We start from the raw sequence: 15,846 nt of genomic DNA, 5'->3' as shown, positions 1-15,846 counted from the left end.
ATACCACAACAAAAAGACTTCTTATTGTTTAATTCTGTTTATAAGTTTCAAAATAAAACGTTTTGACCAACTTTAGAGTTAAAATGTCTGTTTCAACTTTCCTCTTCAAACACAAGATGGAATTTAATTATTTTATTTATTTAACACATAACATTTTTCATAATTAAGCTTCTTGTAGTTGTGGTGCGTTTGTTTTGTTGCACATGACGACATAAAAACATGTTTATTATTGTTGAAGTTATTTCCAGTCGTCTGTAGACGTTGAATGTTTGTGTTCAGGTCCGGTGAGAACATGATGCCGTCTGAGCTGGAACTGAACCGGGTCCTCAACAACATCCAGGAGCTGCTGTACACGGCGTCCGACGTCAGCCACGACCGCTGCGTCAAAGTGCTCACAGCTAGAGCCAAGGTAGAGCACGACCTCTGACCTCACAGCAGCTGGAAAAGATATTATTATCTAAACAGAGAGAGTTATGTCCCGGTTCATGTGTTCACACAGTTACCAGAGTAAATGTTGACTTTAATGTAAGACTTAAAATGTGTTTAAATGTCTGAAATCCTAGAAAAGGAGGTATAAATCTGATTTATAGAAGACTAAAACATTTGCGTGTTTACAGTTTTCCATCCAAAGTCTTGAGTGTTTGATACTCGGCTGCAGCAAAGACTGATTATATATAAACATCTTCTTGTTTGTGTAGTTTTTATGTTTTATTTTATATCTTACAGAAGTGACTTTTTTTTTAAATTTCTTGTGCTTTAAGTTTAGCTTAAACTTCTACCTCTGTGTCATTAGCTTTAGCATCTTATGCTAGTTAACACACAGATACCAATATATAACAAGCTGATATCGGCGCCACTTTGTAACAGATTATTGTGATTACAGAAATTGTATTGTTTCTTTCTGGAGTTATTTTACAGACTGTTGAAATTAAATGCAGAAAAAAATACTATTTGAAGGACAGAAATTAGTGACACGACTTCCTCTGGATGAGATGAATGAAGATGTTTGTGTTTTTTTAAACCATCTGACAGGTTTTACCCATCAGAATAAACATTGTTATTGAATTTATTATTAATTCTTATCATTAATTCTCAGGACAGGCGTCTCTATAAACATGAGTTACATGATCTGATGTTTTATTTTGTTGAGTCACATCGGTTCATATGAAGGCAAACAAACAGGAAGTTCATTTAGCTTTGCAGAGGTGTGTCAGCTGTTTGAGTCTTAATCAACGGGAGTCGAACTCTGAATTGACTCGAGTTCGTCTCCGTCTCCCGACAGGACGGCTCTCTGGAGCGTCTGAGCTCGGCGGAGTTCGTGTGTCTCTCGCAGGCGGTGGACGGTTTCATCAAGGACACGGAGGAGCTGTGCGGCAGACGCAGCGTCTCCCTGAGGGGGGCGCTGCAGAGCCAGGCCAACCGCTTCGTCCACCGCTTCCACGAAGAACGCAAAACCAAGCTCAGGTAACCAGCAGCGCTTTTAAATATGAGAGCGTTTGAATGTTTTATGTGCACTTGATGATGATGATGATGATGATGTTTGTTGTTCTTCGTCGCTGCAGTCTTCTCCTGGATAATGAGCGCTGGAAGCAGGCGGAGGTTCCTGCTGAGTTTCAGGATCTGGTGAACTCCATCGCTGACGGCAGAATCACGCTACCAGAGCGCAAAACGCCAGGTACCTTCACACGTCAGCTCCTGTAGCGTCTTAACGGCTCGTCAACAAGAACAGAAAACTCCCAAATATATAAATATTCCAGCAGTGACGGCAGAGGAAGACCATGCTGTTATTAGATGCTTCTCATTTGCTTTATATCACGTCTCCTCGCTGCTCTGATGACCTGAAAATAGATCTGGTCTGATGATCATGGATCAGACTGACACGCCTTTATTGGACGCTGCAGGATAATAACAGATTCATCTCAGGTGTAATATCGATCCCGAGTTTAGATGTTTATTCGTTGAAAGGAAGGATGTGTGATGATATCGTTCAAAGGAAGAGCTGGCGAAGTTCTTGTTTTGTAGACGTTTATTAGACGATGGCCATCGGGTCCATTCCATGTACAAAGATGGTCTGGGCAACGTACCACTGTGGATGCACAGCTTATATGGGGTTACACATCTGTATCTTATCATATGAATAACATGTTTTCCAGGGGCACTACCTCAGTTGGGAGCCGTCCATCAAGTGATTGACAGCTATCTCACAACATATTATGTGTCACAACATGCCCACATCTGGAACAGTTCCAAACTTGACCATGGATCCATTGTTTGTATCTAAAAGGCCCCCCCCAGAAGGGCTATGCCATATTACCCAAGGTGTCATGCAGACTAGGGAATGTTTCTGTCACACGTCCAACATCCAAAATCAGTGAAGTACATAGGGTCAGATAAAAATCATACTAACATTCGTATTCTGATCCAATGTTTAGTTCAAATTATTGGGTCTTTGGTCTGATAAAGGGAAGGGATTCTTCTTGTCATTGTCGGCCATTTTCCCATTTTAACCTGCGTCATATATATATATATACTGTAGTATTATAATCAGGGAGAGGAGGCGAGTCTGTTGTCTATCAGCTGTAAAAACATCTCATTTCTCTGAAGACGTGTTTCCTAGATTCCTCTCCTCACATCTTCTCCTTGAAGATGAAAGTGAGGAGACATGGAAGACAAATGAAAAGCACTTAATGTCACCAGATGTTTTTACTTCTGTAGAAATGGAAGTAAATAGTTTAAACGCAGCATAAAATGGGCGTCACTGTGGACTGAAACACTCAGCATTCATTGATCTTCATGCTGTGATTAGTTACAGGAAACATGAGCTGCAGATTGAGGATTTCAAATGATCATAAACATGTTTCTGTTGTTCCTGCAGGTCCAGACGACAGGAAGCCGACTGAGTTTCTGCTGGTTAACGGGCAGAAATACGCCGTCGTCGGGTAGGTTTAAACACCGCTGACGAAACACAACAAACTGAAATCTTCACGTTAAATCAATAGAAACTAAACTGCAGCGTAATGATTTCCTCTTGTGTTTGTGAAATGTTGTGAAAGTGGTGTTTTTGTTTCTTCAGCACGGTTCTGCTGCTGATCCGGATCTTTCTGGAATACTGTCAGTGTGTCACCGACATCCCATCCATCGCCACCGACATGCTGACACGTCTGTCGGACCTCCTCAAGGTCAGAACCGCCGCACAACGCTCAGACAACATCAACCAATCAGTTTTTACCTTTTTAAAAGTATTTTTTGATTTCTGACTGTAGTTAAGTAGCAGTTAAGTTTTACTAATCATGGCTAGAAAATGTAAATTTAAAAACATGTTGTCCAGTAATTATACTTTGTCTAATCAATAACAAGATGTAACTGATACTTTATTATTGGTTTTGGTCCCCAGTAGTCGTTAGTCTTCTTCTGTCCTCACAAAAACAGCAACAATACAAATAAAAATTAAATTCAAATCACATTAATTAATAAAACAAGAAAAATCAAAACAAGACAAATTGAAGATATACAATAAAAACAAAAACAGTCAAGATAGAAACAAAAATAAAGTAAAAATAATCAAAAAGGCTCCAAGATCACAATAAAAGTAACGTCTATGGAGAGCCGAAGTCATGACATCACTTCCTGTCTCATTCAGCGTTTCTTTCTTTGGTCTTTTATGAAAAACTGAAGTTTGTTCCTGCAGTTTATTTTCTATATTCTCAGACCGTTCGGCTCCACGACAGCAGCTGCTGTCAGACATTTAAACCTTTTGTTATTTTAACAAAGTTAAACAACAGAAAAAACTACAACTCCCATTAAAAGAACTACAAGCGCAGCAGCGTCACTGTAACTTGGTCTCATCATTGTTTCTGTCTGCAGCTGTTAATCTAACCTGCTGTTATTACAGACACGTCTGAACTCGCCGCCGACTTCCAAGCAGTGACGTTTAGCCCACAAACCTCTCGGACTTATGGGAAACGATGTTTTAAAGGCTGCTAAAAACATAAATATTGAATAAACAACAATATTAGACAGTTTTTCAGAAAACTTCTTTAAGTCTTTATCTAAACATTTGAAGCCACACGACATACTGGTTAAAGGTTCGGATCCAAGGCTGGATATTTTTAATAAAGTTACTCTATAAATGAGGTTTTACTATTTTTGTAACAAAATCCTGAAGTTCTGGTCTGACTTTCGCTCTGAGATTCATCAGTTTTTGTTTTTGTGAGTTTCTTAAAGAAAATCTACTTTTGATGTTTAAATAGTTTTGATGACATTTGACACTCAGAGTTTAAAGAAAGGACAGAACACCTCGTATACTATTTATAATTTTGAATCGCCACACGGACGTTTCGGGCCAGACGACCTTCCTCACCGTTCCTCTGGGATTAATTATAGACATCCTGGAAACAACAAAAGGTCCGTCCAATTAGAGACAAACAAACTAAAAGCAAAAACAATTACTGTTCAGTTCATGAGAAGACAAATAAAATAAAATCTCCTCATTCATGTATCAGATTCTTCACATGACAAGACGAGCGTCGCACTAAATGACAAAAAGTTTTGAAATTTCCGGACGGTTTTGCGTGACAGTAACATGTCAGCTCTACGCTGTTTCCTCACATTTAAAGTTTAAAACCTGCTCTTCTCTTGTGTCTCTGCAGCACTTCAACTCTCGGAGCTGCCAGCTGGTTCTGGGAGCCGGAGCTCTGCAGGTCGTCGGCCTCAAGACCATCACCACCAAAAACCTGGGTACGACCAGCTGCACACACCTGCCGCATCTGCTTTCAACCCTTCAGATGTTTATAGTCAGAAACTGTAACGTAAAAGTGGTAGCTTCATATGGTTTGATGCTAATATTATTGATCTCCTGCAGCTGTTGACTCTGAGCTGAACTAATATTCAGACTGTGTGTGTGTGTGTGTGTGTGTGTGTGTGTGTGTGTGTGTGTTTAGCATTAGCGTCCCGCTGCCTGCAGCTGGTCGTTCTCTACATTCCCGTCATCAGAGCTCATTTTGAGACCAAACTGCAGCCCAAACAGTTCAGCGTCCTCAGACACTTCGACCACATCACCAAGGTAACCACACAGCGATGAGACGCACGCAGGAGGCTAAAAAACAAACCCAAATGACTTCTGAGAAGATCAATATGTCAAGTTGTGTTTGTTTCTTAAACTGCACAAATCTAAAAAGAAGAAGCTCAGAGTGCAGTTAGCTGTTAGCTTCAGAGATCTGGCCAGAACGCTGAATTTTATGAAGGCGGTGGACTCGTTTTTCAGGAAGATTGTTCACTCTGTCAGTCTGTGTTTGTGTCTATGATCAATACTTTGGTGATCAGTTTGACGTGTGTTCAGAGTTTCAGTGTGCGGCTCGTTGACAGTTGTTCAAACTGATGGGTTTGGATGGAAAATGCATCACGTTGTTGTTGTTTATAATTTTTCAGAGGTGATCAGAGTGTGTTTATGATCCTGTTGCTGATCAATAATTCTGATTAAATCCTGTATCGACAGTTTCTTATGAGTGAAGCTTTTCCTGTATTCACCACAGGCCAGTGTCCAGTGTATTTAGAGGGAACAGCAGGATAATGCTAACATACTTTATATGCTAGTGTTATGAGTATAATAACTGCAGCAGTCATATGTCACCTTTTTAAAACGCTAACATTACTTTTTCATTTTTCATGCTAACGTTACTTTATTGTTTTCATGCTAACGTTACTTTATTGTTTTCATGTTAGCGTTACTTAATTGTTTCCATGCTAGCGTTACTTTATTGTTTCCATGCTAGCGTTACTTTATTGTTTTCATGCTAGCGTTACTTAATTGTTTCCATGCTAGCGTTACTTTATTGTTTTCATGCTAGCTTTACTTTATTGTTTCCATGCTAGCGTTACTTTGTTTCCATGCTAGCGTTACTTTATTGTTTTCATGCTAGCGTTACTTTATTGTTCTCATGCTAGCATTACTTTATTGTTTCCATGCTAGCGTTACTTTATTGTTTTCATGCTAGCGTTACTTAATTGTTTCCATGCTAGCGTTACTTTATTGTTTTCATGCTAGCTTTACTTTATTGTTTCCATGCTAGCGTTACTTTATTGTTTCCATGCTAGCGTTACTTTATTGTTTCCATGCTAGCGTTACTTTATTGTTTCCATGCTAGCGTTACTTTATTGTTTCCATGCTAGCGTTACTTTGTTTCCATGCTAGCGTTACTTTATTGTTTTCATGCTAGCGTTACTTTATTGTTTCCATGCTAGCGTTACTTAATTGTTTTCATGCTAGCGTTACTTTATTGTTTCCATGCTAGCGTTACTTTGTTTCCATGCTAATGTTACTTTATTGTTTTCATGCTAGCGTTACTTTATTGTTTTCATGCTAGCGTTACTTTATTGTTTCCATGCTAGCGTTACTTTATTGTTTTCATGCTAGCGTTACTTTATAGTTTTCATGCTAGCGTTACTTTGTTTCCATGCTAATGTTACTTTATTGTTTTCATGCTAGCGTTACTTTATAGTTTTCATGCTAGCATTGCTTTGTTTCCATGCTAATGTTACTTTATTGTTTTCATGCTAGCGTTACTTTATTGTTCTCATGCTAGCTTTACTTTATTGTTTCCATGCTAGCGTTACTTTATTGTTTTCATGCTAGTGTTACTTTATAGTTTTCATGCTAGCGTTACTTTGTTTCCATGCTAATGTTACTTTATTGTTTTCATGCTAGCGTTACTTTATTGTTCTCATGCTAGCATTACTTTATTGTTTCCATGCTAGCGTTACTTTATTGTTCTCATGCTAGCTTTACTTTATTGTTTCCATGCTAGCTTTACGTTATTGTTGTCATGCTAGTGTTACTTTATTGTTTTCATGCTAGCGTTACTTTATTGTTTCCATGCTAGCGTTACTTTATTGTTTCCATGCTAGCGTTACTTTGTTTCCATGCTAGCGTTACTTTATTGTTTTCATGCTAGCGTTACTTTATTGTTTCCATGCTAGCGTTACTTAATTGTTTTCATGCTAGCGTTACTTTATTGTTTCCATGCTAGCGTTACTTTGTTTCCATGCTAATGTTACTTTATTGTTTTCATGCTAGCGTTACTTTATTGTTTTCATGCTAGCGTTACTTTATTGTTTCCATGCTAGCGTTACTTTATTGTTTTCATGCTAGCGTTACTTTATAGTTTTCATGCTAGCGTTACTTTGTTTCCATGCTAATGTTACTTTATTGTTTTCATGCTAGCGTTACTTTATAGTTTTCATGCTAGCATTGCTTTGTTTCCATGCTAATGTTACTTTATTGTTTTCATGCTAGCGTTACTTTATTGTTCTCATGCTAGCTTTACTTTATTGTTTCCATGCTAGCGTTACTTTATTGTTTTCATGCTAGTGTTACTTTATAGTTTTCATGCTAGCGTTACTTTGTTTCCATGCTAATGTTACTTTATTGTTTTCATGCTAGCGTTACTTTATTGTTCTCATGCTAGCATTACTTTATTGTTTCCATGCTAGCGTTACTTTATTGTTCTCATGCTAGCTTTACTTTATTGTTTCCATGCTAGCTTTACGTTATTGTTGTCATGCTAGTGTTACTTTATTGTTTTCATGCTAGCGTTACTTTATTGTTTTCATGCTAGCGTTACTTTATTGTTCTCATGCTAGCTTTACTTTATTGTTTCCATGCTAGCTTTACGTTATTGTTGTCATGCTAGTGTTACTTTATTGTTTTCATGCTAACGTTACTTTATTGTTTTCATGCTAGTGTTACTAGGCTATATGATGGAGCTTCTGTGTTTGTAACGTGCTGCTGGTTGATATTTGGGATATTCTCAGTTTAGAAAGAAAGAAAAGTTTTGGAAATGAAGGTTTAGTGTCTCATTCACCTCTAAATAGTGTTTTTACTGATTTTCAGCGAGTAGATTTATTTCTAAATGCAGTAAACATCCAGATATAAGCTTTCATAACATTGTGGGAACATGTTTTCTGCCCCCTGCTGCGTGTCGTCCTTAACTGTTGTAAAATTTGAAACTAACGTAACATAATTGTACAATTAGAGGCTTTAATGCAACTCATCACATTTGAAACATGTTTCTTGCTGACAAATATTCTTAATTTTGTGAAACTTCTGTGAAATGTAGTAATGAGTGTTTCTGGGACTGATTGTTGCTTTGCAGGACTACAATGATCACATAGCAGAGATCTCAGCTAAACTGGTGGCCATCATGGACAGTCTGTTTGAGAAGGTTTTATCAAAGGTGAGATCCACTTTTACTCTGCAGTGTTTCTTCTGATACTTTATGTAAGTCTTTTTATTTACTCTGAAAAAATGTTGATCAGTAGAAACTTTTGGGAAATACTCATCTTCAGAAAGAAATTCAATACACCTTTAAACTCACAAGTGACATTACATGAGGTAATTTATTAGATGTCACACTACAGTAGAACTCCCCAAATACTTTCTTAAAATTTGCTTTGTTATCCGAAGTGAGACGATATTCAGAAAGAAATTCACTACATATTACATAACACCAGGGTTTCAATCAACACCTGCCGACTGTTTTAAAGACTAAACTCCAGCAGAAAATCTAGTTTTCGTTGATCTCCAGTTGTTGAGGTTCTCTTCTAGCCGCAGTGATGTAGAAACACACTGAGGCTTCCTGTCAACTGTCTCATTGTTGTTCACCAACAAATAGTTCCAGTATGTAACACCCCTTAACATAAACAGTGGTGTAACTCATACAAATCGTCTTGACTTCAGTTCCACACTTAACCAAGCGGGAAACTCTGGGTCTGACAAGTGAAGGCAATGTGGAAGTGCCTTAAACCTGCATTCTCTCTAATGGCCAGCAGGAGGCGACTCCACTGACTCCAACAAGATGACTGATTTGTATTGAAGTGTATGAGAAAATGACCCTACTTCTCCTTTGATTTATTACCTCTGTAAATAGTTTCCTAATGAGTTTATGGTCTCAATCACTAGTTTCAAGTCTTCATCAATACAGCATGGTGTTCATTTTGTAAATTATGGTCCCATTTAGAGTAAAATAGATGATGAAGTAGGGTATGCTTTAGGGCGTCGCTGCCACGGCGGTATGTGAGGCGCTGTAGTCGGACCCTGGGGAGCTCCTCCCCCAGCTCCACCCTCTCATCCAAATATGGTCACTTCTCATCACTTCTGGCTCCAAAAAAAAAACCAAGATGGCGACTGTTAAAATGCCAAACTGGAGGCTTCAGAATGGGAGTCTATGCACTCAACACACAAACATGAAATTGATGTCAACCTTCTCAGAAAGAAATTGAATATTATTATTTCCCAAAACACCAAGTTTGAAAGCCTAATTTTACTGAGCTCCTGGTTCTGACCACAGCTGGAACACACCTGCAGCAAGATGAGAACACTGGAGGTCAATAGATATGAGATTTACAGCTTCATTAAACAGGCAGCAGATGGTGTTTTTTGGCTGATTTTGAAGAGAATTTCTGACTTTTTAAGTAAAAACTCACCGAGAGGCTGCAATAGTAGCAACTTATTGTTTACTCACCTGTAAGAACAATAAAACCACAAAGTAAATATGTGAGTATGTGTAGACAGATGTGTTGGTTTGTTCATGTTCATGCTCCAGATGTGTTGAGTCATGTGACGTTGTTGTTGTTGTTGTTGTTGTTTTCTACAGTATGAGGTGAAAGCTCCGATGCCTTCGGCGTGCTTCAGAAACGTCTGTAAGCAGATGGCGAAGATGCACGAAGCCATCAACGAACTTTTACCTGAAGAACAGACGCTGGTGAGACTGAACTGTTTATTTTTTAAGTTTAATTTCATGTTTTTTGCTTCTGGTTGAGCAGCGTCGGCTTAGAAAACGATGCAAAGAAGAAGAGAAAGATGATTAAAACTCTTCGGCAGTGTGAACAGAAATGTGTTGCCGTCTCAGACAGATGTGTTGGATGTTTGTTTTCTGTGCAGATGTTATTTCTGAGGATCAACGCCAGTTTTAAAATGCACCTGAAAAGGCAGCTGGCTCGACTCGGGGTGGTCAACGACGGAGGACCGCAGCACGGGTAACTTCCTGTTTTCTTCTAGAAAGTCTCCGACGTTCAGGCCAACTGTTTTAATAATCAAATAATTGTTTTAGTCATTTTTCAAGCAAAAATACCAACGTTTTTTGATAATTTAATATTCTTTGTGATACAGGAGAGTAAACTGATTATCTTTGGGTTTTGGGCTGTTGGTCGACTAATCAATTAATCTAGAAAATAATCTACAGATTGATCAATAATGAGCTACGTCAGCAGCTGTGTTTCATTTTATTTGCATTTTTGAACGTGTGAAACATGCGTTGCTGCAGGTTGGTGGTGGTGGACGTGGCGTTCTACACGGAGAACATCCAGGCGCTGAAGAGCCTCGAGCGGCTCGACCTCAACATGGCCGAGATCTGGGAGCAGAAGAGGTGATGGAGGACGGCGTCGGGACGTCCAGGACCGACCGAACGACCGACCCGGCGACGGGTGGCCGAACTCGGGGCCCGGCGGCGGCGGCGGCGGCGGGGGCCGGCTGAGGGTGGAGGAGGCCCGGAGGGACCAATAAAAAAAAAAAAAAAAAAAACCAACAAAACCTACAAGAGGGAAGAAGAGCAGCGACATGCTGGGGGGGCTTCCTGAACAGCTCCACCTTAAAAGACAAGTAACACACAGAGCCTCCTTAAAAACTGCCGCCACCTCGTCTCACTGTGTGCAATTCAACAGGAACACTAGTAAATTATTAGACAGTTTTAGAGGGAGCTGCAGGGTGTAGATAATGTTTAAGAAATGGTGGGGTAATTTATTTTTCTGTCGTCTTGGAAGCATTCTATACCGTGGCGGACTTTTTCTCCGGCCGGCGGCCACGATGGAGCCGAAGGGACGAGATTTTTTTTTATCATCAACGCACACGGCAGCCGACTTTTTCTGTCTCTGATTTCGTGGATCTGAGCGACAAAGCTGTGGAAGATTCAGGGTCGAAGCTTCTTCGCTCTGAAAGAATCAACCCCGAAGTTCCTTCTTGGTGTTTTCCGAACTTTTCCCCCCCGAAACCTCGTTGATCAGCAGGTTTCGGTTGCGTCCGCTGTGGTGAAGGTTAACGTACTAAAAACGTCACAAGGGATTCTTAAATTTTTTTATACTCGACACAAGATTATTTTCCCAGACTTCCTGGGAATCCAGACTGTTTGAGACCTTACTGGAAACGTGTAATTGAAGAGTTAATTTCCTGAACATTTTTAAATATCCAGACTGTGAAAGCGTCACAACTCTCAGCTACATCGTCGTTACCAAAGTGAAACACTTTCTAATGCGAGGAATTAAACTCTTCAATCGCACCTTTTTGTTGTTTTTCTTAAACAGTCCAATCATGCATCCGGTTTTCTTCTGTCGTCATGGTGATCCAGTGGCGAAGGAGAAGTAGATTTTTTTTTTTTATATATATATATATAAATGTAGTTATTTGATGAGTGCAGGACATGAAGCATGAAGCTGTTAACTGGACCTTTATCCCCCTTCTTCTTGTTTTTAATTTAATCTGCATGAACAGAAGCTTTTTGTTTCCTCAGAGGCTGAAACGACAGAACGGAACAGAAAATCAGATTTATTTTTTAATTTCTTAATTGGATCTTCTTGCCTTTTTTTTTTTTTTTTTTTTTTTATAAATGAGGGCTGCAGAAAGTGAAATTTTTACTTGGATTCAGACTCTTCTAGTTTGTTCAAAGTAAAAATCCTCCTTCAGACAGGAAGTGATAAAACTCACATTTCTTCAACATAAAGCAGACGAGCTCAGGCGTGAGGCAGAAGTCGTCGCTCCTTAACAGCTACTAAAGTCCATTTGTTTGTGTTCAGGCAGTTATTGGGTCTCAGCTGATTTACATCACATGACTAAACTAAACCAACCAAGGTGCTGTTGCTTTAAACGTTCAGATGTCAATCACGTTCTGCTAATTCCTTTCAAATCAATCAGCGTAAAAAACACAATAAGCATATTTAAACATGCTTATTTAAACAAAAGTTATAATTGTCTCAAGTATTATTGGACTGTTTTTTGGGGCTGCAACTAATGATTATTATATAAAGCTCTTAAAAAGCCTCCGTACACTACCTGCTCAGCACCAAACAACAGACACAGTTAGCTGTAGACTAGCTGGTGAACATAGTGGAGCATTTAGCAGCTAAAGAGCCAGATATTTCCCTCAGGGGTTCAGAAACAGCTAAAAGAGAGTGACTATTGGACTTACATTCACCAGGTGGACAGAAACTCCAAATGGATGATAATGTTGCTGCTGGATGTGGAAATAAAAGCTAACAAGTTCAACATATCAACTTTTAAAAAGCTGCTGATACGTCAGAGTTGAGTCACTGCAGGTTTAAACATCAGATTTTCTGTTCCCGAGTGAAGTTCAGCAGCTCTGAGCTCCGACTAAACGAAACATCTGTCCAGCTGCGGTCACATCACCTCGTTCTCTGCCAGTATATCATCAACACTACGGGCTGTGACGTCATGTACGGAAGCATTTTAACGCCAAAACTACAAGATTAAATCAGAACAGATACTTTCTTCCTCTCTTATTGCATTAATCAGCTGAAGATCTTTATACAACATGGACATCAATCAAATGGTGACTGCAATCTTTTTTCTAGCGTTTAATGCTCTTTTTTGGTGGGGGGATGTGGTTTTGATTATTTACAGCTTCTCCTTTTCTTTTCTGCAATGCATTGTGGGCTAAAAGTGCATCAACAGCACACTAAGAAAATCATAATATGTTTTTTATGTTATTTTGTCACATTTCTTGTGTAAATGCAGTACAGACTTAAAACAAGCTTAGAATTAAACGTATATTATGGGATTGGGACACGACCCTGATGACATCACCACTCCTCCATGTTTGGTTTGGAGTTGAGGGGTCATGTGACGTTCAGCAGCTCCAACATTTACCTGCTGGACGAGCTTTCATGTTCTGATTAGACACGAACGCACAGATTTCAGTTAGACTTTTAAATCAGTTTGAGGAGAATTAAAACACAAAACTTCTGTAAAACATCATAAATACACAATTATATCTTTATTAAGTACGGAAGATCAGAGCGGCTGTGGGAGCAATCATTTTATTTTATCGCGGGGAATTTGTTTTATTTAGATCATTTTTCCATCATCACGAGAAAACGGTCTGTTACTAAGATAACGAGATAATTAACTTGTGATTTCGAGATAATAGACAAAATAAAATGATTGCAACTACAGCCATTCTTAGCTTCCGTAGCTTAGTGACAAAATTGCCCAAATAAATCTTGTATTTACAGTCAAAAACACTGTTTAAAGGGGATGTTCGGCATTTTGGGGAATACACTTAGCTAAGCTTAGCCGGTTAGCTAAGCTAACCGGCTGCTGGCTGTAGCTTCATATTTACTGCACACACACACACACACACGAGAGTGGTATCGATCTTCTCGTCAAACTCTCGGCAAGAAAGCAAATATGTTTATTTCCCAAAATGTCGAACTTCACCTTGTAGGTAAATCGGACTATAGAGATGTGATGTGACCGCGGCCGCCAGCCTGTACGAGACTCATCATCACTGTCTGCTTCAGAAGTGCCTACTTTTGATCGACTGTCAGAGACGACACATCTGAGCTCTCCACTACAGTGTGCCTACCATACCACTGTGTGTGTGCGTGCGTGCGTGTGTGTGCGTGTGTGTGAATGAGTCGACCCTCCAGCTCTGTTGAGTTCAGACGAGTCGGGCTGCTGCATGTCTGAGAATCCAAACTGTCTTGATCCTTCAAACCTGATGTGAATAAAACAGGATGATGGTGCGACTTGTTTATCGGTCTTTTTATTCTCAGCTTTCATCACCGGCGCTCAGATGATACCCGAGTGTCAATATCCAAACCAAAACAACACTTTATTCATTCATATATCCCTCAAACTAAGATATCAAAGTTTTATTTTTGTGTCTGGTCATTCACATGAACCCCCCATCCCTCATGGAATTAAACCTTTATTTTGTTTAATATCAGATAATTAACTTGCAATTTTGAGATAATAGATGATATAAGCTTCTGTAGTTTAGGGACTAATCAGCCGAAACAAATATTGTTTTTACAGTCAGGGGAAGTATGCTGGAGACAGAGGATGGTTAGCTTAGCTTAGCTTAGCTTAGCTTAGCATAAAGACTGGAAACAGCTAGCATGGAACCAAAGAGTTATCAAATATGAAAACCAGTAAAAGATGATGGACATGTCAAAAAACATCAAAAAATATTAGTTAAGGAAATAATTAAAATGGAGTAAAAGCTTTCTTTTTCCTTACCATTTAAAAAAAAAAAAAAAATATTTGAAAATTAAAACTTTTACTTGTTTATTTTTCTTTCTCTAGCTTTTCTTTCAACTCCATAGTTTCCTTTTGTTGGATTTTTATATCTGTTCTCTATTTTTTTTTTCTCCATTCAACTCTGTAAACTTTCCGTACGTCTGCATGACAGGAAGATAAAAATACATTAAAGATGCGCAGCGAATATGGAAACGTTGGGAAATAGAAGAAGTGGTTTTTGTTTTTTTACCTTTTGATCTGAGGTTCAAAAAAGTATAAAGCTTAATATTTCTATTTAACACTCCAGTATTTTTTTCGTCGTATTTTTAAGATGGAAAGAATCCCGCGGTAACGACCTGCAAGCGTTACGATTACAGAGTCGATCATGTGACTATTAAAAGCGCGTAAAATCCATTAAATCTTTGTTTAATTACACTGAACGATGATGTTTGGTCGACGTGAGGCGTCCATGTTTGTTTGCACTTCGTTATTATTAATTCTGAGTCGGATATATCGGAGCTTTTAGAAAGATTTCTTAGTCGTAATCATGACTCAGATGTTGACTGTTATTTACAGTCGGAAACTCGTAGTTACGATAACTGAAATATGACATGAACGCAGCGTATAATAAAGCAACTGGAAGCTTTGACAAAGACATCACAGTCATAAAGTAGGAAAAACATTTCTAAAGGTAAATTCTGCACTTTTTCTGGAAGTTATTCTGAAACATTTTTACAGACAAAACAACAGTAGATTCTTTTAGGTGTTTAACAAGCTTGATTAATGAGAGCTGTTGATAGAAAAGGTCTAATGTGAGCATGTTTACTGTAGATAATGTACATTATAAAATTAATTTTAATTTAAATCAGAAACTATTTGATTAAACAAAGTCTGACCAAACATTTTGTGCCAACTTTCAGTATCTAACAATGTTTGATACATTTCAGTTGGATTAACTGACCTCATAAACAACTTCACAACTGTTTGATCGCAGGGAAAGTTTTTATAATCTAAAATGTTGTCAGGTTTATTGATCGGCGTCACTATGAAACTGAGTGACAGACTCTTACTAGAGCTGCAAATGACCCTGAGAGAGAAATCATGTTCAAATAAAGTCGGATACGTTTTAAATTTGACATAAAATTTTGAGGCGATCACATCAAACTTTAAATTTAGGTTTGGAGTAAAACATTTAAACCTATTTTTAATCCAAAATATGAATAGGAATTATCAAAAGTTTATAATTTCAAACATTTAAATACAAAATTGTCTCAGTAGTCGACTCCTGAAACCACAAATTGTTGCTGTGAGCAGGAAATGACTCGTTATAAATATATATATAAATATAAATATCAGCACTTGTATTCTGTATATTTAAATAGTTTCATTGTTGTCCCACAGAAATCCTCTTTTCATAATATTTCCTTATTCATCAGTATTTTTCATGAAATTATTTGCTTGGAAATACTGATAAAACAGCTAAAACTGATACCAAAACAACACTTCCTTTGTGTATTTCACAACAAATGTGTTTGAATGTG

General features: G+C 38.3%; 1 protein-coding gene across 2 annotated transcripts in view; it reads left to right on the top strand.

The window, feature by feature from the left end:
- vps54 (VPS54 subunit of GARP complex) overlaps window positions 1-13,809 on the top strand; it is a 29,645-nt gene extending 15,836 nt beyond the window's left edge. For both annotated transcript variants that reach the window (XM_067585594.1, XM_067585595.1), the window contains 11 exons: window positions 280-409; window positions 1,283-1,464; window positions 1,563-1,675; window positions 2,876-2,939; window positions 3,074-3,179; window positions 4,650-4,737; window positions 4,941-5,062; window positions 8,151-8,231; window positions 9,651-9,758; window positions 9,938-10,032; window positions 10,320-13,809. In XM_067585594.1, coding sequence (XP_067441695.1) covers window positions 280-409; window positions 1,283-1,464; window positions 1,563-1,675; window positions 2,876-2,939; window positions 3,074-3,179; window positions 4,650-4,737; window positions 4,941-5,062; window positions 8,151-8,231; window positions 9,651-9,758; window positions 9,938-10,032; window positions 10,320-10,425 — 1,195 coding nt within the window. In that variant the 3' untranslated portion in view covers window positions 10,426-13,809. The remainder of the gene's footprint in view (window positions 1-279; window positions 410-1,282; window positions 1,465-1,562; window positions 1,676-2,875; window positions 2,940-3,073; window positions 3,180-4,649; window positions 4,738-4,940; window positions 5,063-8,150; window positions 8,232-9,650; window positions 9,759-9,937; window positions 10,033-10,319) is intronic.
- The last annotated feature ends 2,037 nt before the right edge of the window (window positions 13,810-15,846 follow it).

This window comes from Thunnus thynnus, chromosome 3 (genome assembly GCF_963924715.1).
Source record: "Thunnus thynnus chromosome 3, fThuThy2.1, whole genome shotgun sequence".
NCBI classification, from domain to species: Eukaryota; Metazoa; Chordata; class Actinopteri; order Scombriformes; family Scombridae; genus Thunnus; species Thunnus thynnus.
Note: the sequence above shows the minus strand (reverse complement) of the source record. Positions and strands in the feature narration are given on the sequence as shown.